This window comes from Seriola dumerili, unplaced genomic scaffold (assembly GCF_002260705.1).
Source record: "Seriola dumerili isolate Sdu_G_001 unplaced genomic scaffold, Sdu_1.0 BDQW01000011.1, whole genome shotgun sequence".
Classification (NCBI taxonomy): domain Eukaryota; kingdom Metazoa; phylum Chordata; class Actinopteri; order Carangiformes; family Carangidae; genus Seriola; species Seriola dumerili.
In genome coordinates, this window is record NW_019174266.1 from 3,617,222 (window position 1) to 3,626,731 (window position 9,510).

The 9,510-nt window shown below is 38.4% G+C and overlaps 1 protein-coding gene across 1 annotated transcript; it reads right to left on the minus strand.

Moving 5' to 3' along the window:
- Positions 1-362: 362 nt before the first annotated feature.
- LOC111224540 (anionic trypsin-2-like) lies at positions 363-8,685 on the minus strand. Its single transcript, XM_022749083.1, has 8 exons — positions 8,667-8,685; positions 7,686-7,811; positions 3,178-3,298; positions 2,813-2,984; positions 2,389-2,568; positions 1,021-1,082; positions 666-805; positions 363-539 (listed from the first exon to the last, which is right to left on the minus strand). The coding sequence occupies exons 3-8, from the start codon at positions 3,224-3,226 to the stop codon at positions 387-389; spliced, it is 756 nt and encodes a 251-aa protein (XP_022604804.1). The 5' UTR covers positions 3,227-3,298; positions 7,686-7,811; positions 8,667-8,685; the 3' UTR covers positions 363-386.
- Between the last annotated feature and the right edge of the window lie 825 nt (positions 8,686-9,510).

The following is a 9,510-nucleotide window of genomic DNA, read 5'->3' on the forward strand; positions in this document are numbered from 1 at the left end:
TTCAGTAATTTAATTTTTAATCGCTTATGTGGCTGAAGATGGAATTTAATTTTAGATCTTAATCAAGACTTCAATTTCCTTATAAAACCACGTAATCTAGCAATTGTTACTTTTGTGATTTTATTTCTTACAGTAAAATAATTATCTGATGTTATAATAGTTAAAATAATTACAATGTTTATGTCTACTGAATAGAGGAAGAAATAGATTTAGATGATAATTATGATAAACATGAACACAAACAGACAAAACAAAACAAAACAAAACAAAACAAAACAAAACAAAACAAAACAAAACAAAACAAAACAACACAACAAACATCACACAAGGTTCATTTAAGAGCCAAAATCTCATGGCCTGTTTATTATGAATGTTCAACATGAAGTTCAGGGATTGGGGCCGATGATAGATTGAATCCAGTGCATATATGCACAGACTCTGGAGAACTCACAAGGGTCCCTGAATGCTTGTAAATCATTATAACCACTGATAACAGCATAAATCTTGCCATTGAACACTGCTCCTCCGCCAGAGTCACCCTGTGAGAGTCAGAGATATACACAGATTATGACAGTATTTGTAAATGAATGAAATACTGATTTATCTTAAAATTCTTCAGACTTCTGATGACAGAAGACATAGGATTAGAAACCGTGACAACTCACTGCAGCGGTGACCTGATGTTCTCCGTCGGCACAGACCCAGTTGTCAAATGGTACATTTCGATTGTGAATCCATCCTCTCAATGGACTGCAGTCAACAACACGCATATCGCCACATAGGAGATTTTCAGAATTCCTCTCCTCTAGAAAAAAAGAGGTGTGTGAGTGGGTGGGGGTTACAAAGTTAAAAAGTTGATACTACATGTATGTACAAAGGTGGTCTTTGCCCACTGTCAGATTTTTTTTTTTTAAATGAAAGAAACAGACTAACATATAATTGTCTTTCTTTTGCTGTGAATAATCTCAAGTATTTCTACCACATAAAATTGCAACAAAATATGCTCAAAAAGGAACTCACCGTAGATATCATATTCACCTACAGCAAATAGCCCGTGACCTGCGACGTGAAACAAGTTACGTCTGGAGAATAAGAAAAAAATAAAGACACAGTTTAAGCATCACTGTAACACAGAAAAAGCTGGGTGTTAAAATACTTCACATAAAAATATGGCTCAAAAAGATAAATCAACACAGCATCTAATGAAAATATTCATGCTGCTCTTTGGGAAGCTAAGCATCACTTTACTGAGTCCACCAAGTCCATATGTATTGTAATCTTTGTTATCTTCACAAATATATTGTGCTGATATTGTATATTTTGTAAAGTAATGACTTGTGAGCACAAGATAATAAGTTGTTATCTTGTGTGAACAAGATCCATGTGTCGGCACAAAAATATAGTTTTTAATATTTTGGACATTTGGTGTAATCTCCTATTGCTTTCTTTTAAGAAAAACATAATTAATAAAAACAAGAAACTGAAATCATTTGCATTGTTTAATTTTGGGGCAGCAGGGTGGGGAAGTGGTTAGAAATGCCCTCTCACAGTGAGAAGGTTCTGGGTTCGGAGTTTGCATGTTCTCCCTGTGCCTGCGTGGATTCTCTCTGGGTATTCTGGCTTCCTCCCACAGTCCAAAGACATGCACATAAGGTTAATTGGCAACTCAGAAAAGTGCCCATAGGTGTGAAAGTGAGCGTGAGTGGTTGTTTGACTGGAGACCTCTCCAGGGTGTACCCCACCCTCACACAATGTCAGCTGGGATTGGCTCCAGCCCCCCCACAACCCTATAAAGATAAGTGGTATAGATAATGGATGGATGTTCAATTTTGTTTGTAGTTTATAATGTTACTTCAGATTTTGGGGTTTTACAACCTCTGATTGCATATCAAACTAGGATAATAACGCATATTGCATACTACTTTCTGGTGAGTGTTAGACTCAACAGAAAGCTCTGATTTCCTGCTAGACACATCCACCACATTACATTACACACTTGAAGTTCTGAGGATGGCAGAGAAAATAATATAATCAGCACTTTACTCAAATAACATGCATTTCCAACAGTACTTTAAAAGTTGATGTTACAGATGTTAATTGAATATTTGTTCTTTTTACAGTCTCAGGTCACATGTCTGTCTATCAGAAAAATCTAAAAGTCTATGAATGAGACCTACAGTATCTGACATTTGGTCATTGTGTCATCATGGATTGATGTGGATGTGCAAACATGTTGTCTCATCTGTAACTGCAGCTCCTGAGCAGTGGTGGATATCCTATAGCATCTAATAAAACTCTGACAAAGAACTGCACTTATTGTTGACAGAGAGAGAGAGAGAGAGAGAGAGAGAGAGAGAGAGAGAGAGAGAGACAGAGATCACAACTCACAGTTGAAGATCAGCTGAACAGTCTGGAAGATCTATTTTATGGATCTTTTTAGGTTTCTTCTCCAGCTTCAGTAGCATGATGTCATGTGCTTTGCTGTTCTCCGTATAGATCTCATGTCTTGTGATTTTGATTGTCTCCATTTCATTACCTGGGTGGATATTTACATCTGCATACATGGTCCTACAAGTAGAAGAAAAAGAGAAACATCACTTAGTTAAATACATACATTTGTAACAGATCTGTCTGTGGATTATCCATCTCATTTTGATTATTATCAAGAAATGATTTTTTTTAGAAAAACAGCACCAGTTATTCAGACATGCAATCTGCTGTGCAAGATGCAATATCATGTCATCTTCATTTGGAACACCTCAATTGTGAGTTTAGCTTCCTGATTTAATTTATTAATGAGTGATATACGTACTCCTCCCAGCAGTGAGCTGCAGTCAGAATCCACTCGTCACTGATCAGAGAGCCACCACAGAATGTTCCATCAGTTGCTCTCAGCTTGACGTGGTACAGACGATCATTTTGACCACAGCGAACACCATGAACAATTCTCTTCTGTACATCCACCGGTGTACTCACTGTGACACCTGAAAGAGAAAGTCCTCCACCAGGTGAGTGTGAGTTAGAAACAAACAGCAGCAAGTGGCCACAAATTCCTGTAAAAGTCAAAACTTTTTGCTTCTTCAAGGAACAGAATTAAAAAAGTCTTTGTTATTGTAGCTACATGATAAAAACAAGACCTACACATATCAACCACACTTCAATTGTTTCTATACTCACCGACCCACAGCAGAAAGTAAAGAAGTGCCAGAGAAGCCATTGCTGTCATTGACCATCTAATGACTGCTGTCCTGGTGCCACAGCTGTGCCTTTTTAAATACCTTCACGCCATCCTGTTGAACTGAGAGACAATAATCATCTCATTAAGATAAGTCAACATGACCCCATGGGCGACACAGGACTACACATTTATGCAAATGTATGATCCCTTATCAACACTAACTGTCACTGTCTTCCACAGAGTGTCAGTAAGAACTGTAACACTGACACACGAGGAGTAGATAAACAAGTTCAGCACTGATCAGGCTGAAATACAGCAAGGTTCATGTTAGCGCTGTAAAATACACAGTGCTCCTGTATCCCTCCGTCTTTCTCTTTTAAAGGGGAAACAAAATAATCCTTCAGACGGACCTTTCTGATTGGAAACATGAAGTAGTCGATGTTTCGACAGGAAACAAGACAAAACAGCTGTCCTTAACTGACATTGAACATTTTTCTCTGCAAATTTAGTTTCATGTTGCCGTTAACTGACCGTACTGTAAACATGCTGCAGTCATAAGTGCTGAATCTGCTTATGATCGTTGATGGAGGAAAACTCTTCCAATGGCTCTAGAGTTTCTTTTACATTTCTTCCATGCAGAGATGTTTTCTTGACATGACTTGTTTAATTTTTGTTTTTAAACGTCCACTAATAATAACACTATATAAAGAATGAATAATAATAATCAATGACCGTCTAACCAACAACAACAAACAGTCATGTTGTTGTATTTTTGATGGAAGATGTTTTTCTTTTTCCTAAGTCTTGTTTATAAATTGGTTATACAATACATCCCAGTGTACTGTGCCTTCATGTGCTTTCCTTTACTCAGGTGATAATGCTGTTGGACTACCATGTTTGCTACGAACTCACAACGGTCCATTCATTCAGATCAGTACAAATTTCCAAGTCTGATGTCCTGTCAGTTACGTTCACTGTAGGTCAGGTTCACTATTTGCTTATCTTGAACGTCTTTACAAACGGACTTCTGCCCGTGAAGAAGCGCTCAGCTTCACTGCCTCCTGCAGTACGTCCCAGATAAAACCTGGTAAAATAACATGGTAATGTTTTATCTGAAATAAATGTAAATTCAAAGGGGACATTATGATCTGAACATTAAAGTGAATACTATCTTTACTGTGTGTCGTTGTAAGTCTTGTACCTAATTTGACAGAAATCAGACTCAGGATAATCCACTATTTTCTCTCTTGAATAATCCTTAACTGCCTGAAACAAAATGTAGTGGTTTTAATCTTCTCTTTCAAACAGGATGTACCTTCCTGTTGGACCCTGGCTCGTTGGGTCATTCCCTGCAGGACTGAGCTGCCAGGATTTTAACAGGAACCAAGAGGCATGACCACACTTGTGTTTCAGCTTCTTTACCCTGGCTCCCAGTATTGATTTGAAGGTCTTATTGGTCTTTTAAGGTTCCTTCGTGGCCTTTCTCCTAGTTACATGATTAATCTCTTAGTACCATATGACCCAGCATGTAGTTTGAGATCCTCAGGCAGAAATGTTTTATCTGTACAGAGAACGGCTTAAAAACTAAAGGGGACAGAGCGTTTGCAGTCGGGGCCTCGTGGCTCTGGAAAAACCTACCTGAGAAATTCAGGCTGGTTGAGTGAGTGACATCTTTTAAAATCCCTCTTAATACATACATTGATCAGAGAGCCTGTCCTGACGCTATTTGAGTTTTTTACTGTACTTTATTTGTCTTGGTGATCATTTATTTTTCTGAATCGGTTCTATCTTTTATCTCATGATTTTGCTTTGTTTTGCTGCACGTTGTAGCGTGCTGTAACTTGATATTGTTTTTGGTCCTATAATCTCAAATGTCCTGACAGACTGACTAACTGATCATTATTACACCATTGTTCAGCCAAATGCAAAGACTCTGAGTTGGAGTTTCCCCATTGGCCGATGCTCTTTCAAAACGAATTGGTGCCAACAGTTTGTCTCTAGATTTAGACTTTTACAAGACTGTGTATGAACCTGGAACTTGGCAGGACCCATGTGTGGTATGAAATGTGGCCTTAGGGCACACCTCTTACTACAGGTAGTCACCTTGCCATTCTGGTTTCCCGGGTACTCAGGAGCTACAGGGAAGGGGAGTGGCACTTCTAGTTCACTGAGCCTTGCTGCCATTAAGGCAAATACACTACTTTAAACAACAATATGCTTACTGCAGCACAGTAATAAAAGCCCTGTTAAGAAATAAAGGGTTTATGTTCACTGAAACGCTAGAGGACTTTTAATTTGTAACTTGTAATACACTAACTTTAACATGGCAAATGGGAGGGAAAAGCATGTGCACATACAGTGCAGTATCAACAGCATCACACAACTTTTGAGGAGGAGGTTGCAAGTGGACATTGACTTTGTTTTGAGAAAAGAAGTCCACTATGAACATTAGTATGTAGTACATATGTAGAGTGTAGTATGAAAGTGGGACAAAAATAAAGCCCCACCCACCTTTAATCTTTCTCTCACTTCCAGTTTTATTGCCTGAAACACTGTTATTGTCTTTTCATAATGTTTCTCTCTCTCTCTGTTTTTACTTGTGTGATTTAGAGCTGTGGGAAAAACATGTCTTCTCATCAGCTACACAACATGCCTTCCCCGGGAAAATATTCCTACTGTGTGAGTATGATGCACACAAACACATGCTCGCTCGCTCGCTCCCTCTCCCTCTCTATATGTAGATATATGAAAAACATAACAGAAATGAAAAGAACAAGCAAACAAACATGTAGTTGCACATTTGCAATTTACCATTATGCATTGCAATATGCCAACTTTCTGCCTGAGTGTTCACACATTAGAGTTTCGGTACGAGATTACACACACACACACACACACACACACACACACACACACACACACACACACACACATACTGTAGCAGTACATGTGCAGGTGTCTGATGGTGTTAATGCTGACAGGTTCAGGCTGGCAGCAGACTACAGGTTATGAAAACACACTTCTTTCTAAAAGCTTGCCAGTTAAAAACTCACTCACTCTCCTCTACTTCAACATTTAATGTTGCTGTGCCCACGAGCAAGGCACTGACCCGGTGTTTACTTTGCTAGTCAACATTAGGTAATTATACGAATAAATACAGTTATAGACTTAGTCTATAAAGCCCCCTTTAAAACAAAGTTACAAGAGGCTACACATGGGAAAATAAACACAAACAATTCAGAACTACAAGTGGCAATTTAAAGTGCAACAATTTCATTAAATGAAATACAGGAAGGTAAAAGAGAATGAGGATGAATATTGTTGACATATCATAACCAAGAAAATAGAACTCAGGTGAGAGGTGATAGAGATGCCACCTTAAGTATTTATCAGGAATATAACTAGAAGTCAGCCCTTAAAGTAATTGATATGTAATCAGTAAAATCTTAAAATCATCTGTAAACCAGACTGGATACTGTTAAAGAGAAGAAACATCAGGGATGGTGTCGTCTCTCTGATGCTTTTTAAAAGCCTAAAACAGCTGTTTTTTACTAACTGAAGGTGTGAGATGCAAATACATAACAATGTTACAGGACGCTGCTAAAAAAAATAGTGTGTGTTCATCAAAGTTGCATAAGAGAAAAGTGACGTAATCAATAAGGCGACCCGGGTTGGAAGAGTCTGTACCTGCAGTCACTGCTCTTTACATGAAGTTAGGAAAGTAACACACAGAGCTCATAAATGAGACTGCAGTGTTTCAGTGTGACCACACGGGGGCAGTGCTGCTTAAACATTATAATCTACAGCATTGTAGTGGTTTCCTGAAACACTGGTGTGTTAACAGGGGAAGGTGTCTAACTGTTCTCAAAGTGAAGGTAAGAAATGGTCAGTTTTTAATGAGTTGTGTTTTCTCTCCTTTCCAATAAATGTCTCATCATGAGACTCTACCTTGGCACAAATGACTCACCAACTGATTGACTGATTGATCGCTGACCTTCTTACTCCCCGCAGATTTGACAACTACTCAGCTAATGTGATGGTCGACAGCAAGCCAGTCAACCTGGGCCTTTGGGATACAGCTGGACAGGAAGACTACGACAGGCTCTATGATATTCCTCAACATCCAACATCTTTAGTTTGACTGGTGAAGAATGAGGAGGAGGAAAAAGGTGTCACCATCACCACATCTATTAAGAGTGTCTATATATCAGATATAGCATCAAGATATCACCAAGTTGAAATTCATCAAATTTGCCTCTACTGTTGGAGCAGGCTTTTCCATCACTGTACTTCAACATGCAGGTTCTATGGGATGTTCTCCATCCAGTATTCCTTTTCAAATATGGTTAAAGACTGCGTTTACATACACTGGATACAGACACAGCATTATTGCGTGGCTAACAATGGCATCTTGTTTACTTCAGACTACTTCCCCGACTTAGCCTTTATTTCTATGTGTCGGTTTATCGATGTGCATTATTCTGTGTCTTTAGACGCAGTGAAGTACCTGGATTGCTCGGCTTTGACCCAGCGTGGTCTGAAGACTGTGTTTGATGAGGCCATCCACGCCGTGCTCTGCCCCCGGCCCATCAAGGTCAAGAAGAAGCCCTGCGCACTGCTGTAGATGGTAAGTCTGAAATAAACAGAGGGAGGGAGGAGAAGAGAAAAAAAGGAAACAATGAGAAGTTGTAGTGAACAACAGAGGGAGAACAGTAGTCAGTGTTTTATTTATTCCCGGATCTTAAATTTGAACTCATCCCACACAACTTCTTGATCACATACTGTGCAGCGAGATTGGACTTGTCACTAATGGATGATTCAAAAGCTTCTTCCTTATCGAACATAGAGTTTCATGCGCTGGAGAAACAGAATAAAAATGAAAGAAAAAAAACGATCACATTAATAGACAAGACAAATTAGACATGACAGATAGAATAAGAAATACAAGGAGTGAGCTCTGATGTCACACTGAAAATAAAGGCTGATTTTTGCAAAGTGACGTCACTAATGTCACATTTTATATGTGAAATAAAAGTTCCTATCACAGCACTTGGGTAATTATTATCACAAGACTCTTCAGGGAAGATTTCCTTTTTTCCAGAAAGGAGGAGAACAGACACATCATGCAGTGAGCTGGAAAGTACAGCAACAATTTGACAGACAACAATCCAAGCTTTTTCTCCACAAGAGACACATTAGCTATTGAAAAACCCAAAGATACAGGAATGTGAAAAAAGATCTCATTTTGAGCTTCTGCCTTTTTTTTTTAAAATAACCATAATAGATGCAGAACTGCATCCCGCTGGCATTTCAATTTGTCATAGTACAAAGAGTATTTAAAGACGTGACAAAGAAATGATTTTTACAAAATTGCATGTGCAATAATGACTCACGTCTTTGCTGAGAGGAAGAAATGTTTTTGTTCTTAATGCTGAAGCAGAAATGAACTTTGTCAGACATCACACATTCAGTGAAAAAAATCTCATACATCACCATCTACATGTATGTGGTCTCCATCATTTTAGGTTCCTCCAGGACCAGAGAAGCCACAAAGAGATTCAGACTGCTGAACCCAGCTCATGAGAAGAACATTTGAAAGTAATGTTGTAATGTTTCTAAGAGAAAAATACAACTAGATTTCCACTAGTTTGAAAAAAATAATAATGCTTTTGCTGTTATAATAAAACGGTACAATACTTTCTGTACAGCATATTCTGAGACTGAATTTTAAAGTGCATTACATACACAGCACCAGTTAGGATTTCTCTGTTAATTATTCAACTATACCAGAATAAATCACTAAATGTGGAAGCAACACACTGTCCCACAGACTGTCACACACTTTACTGGACTGTAGATTCACCCAGCCAGCTTTAACCAGTGTACCAAAATTCCTGCACATATGTCACTGCCCTTTTTGGGGCCACTAGTATAAGGCACACAAGGAGTCTTGTGCAGTTTCTAATCATAATACTTTTTACTTATTGAAAACATGGTGTTACAATGAGATTAGTTGAAAATGTGCTACCACTGTTGTTTTGAGAGTGAAGAACAATGATTACGAATAAGGATCAGTAATGTAGTTTTGTACGAGTAGGGAACTGAACAATGTTGTATTTCAGTAAAATCTATTCATAAATGTATTCTTTGTTGTGATATTAAAATAAAAGATCTTTAATCAAGTAAAATATCTGCAGAGGAAAATGTTGTGTCTTCAGAGTCGACTGTCAACTTTTTCAACTCTAGTAAAAACATGATTTTCAAGTTACTGCACAGTCTCTACAGCTTCCAGAAAGCAGCGTCAGACATGCATCATCACCTGCATGATCCCA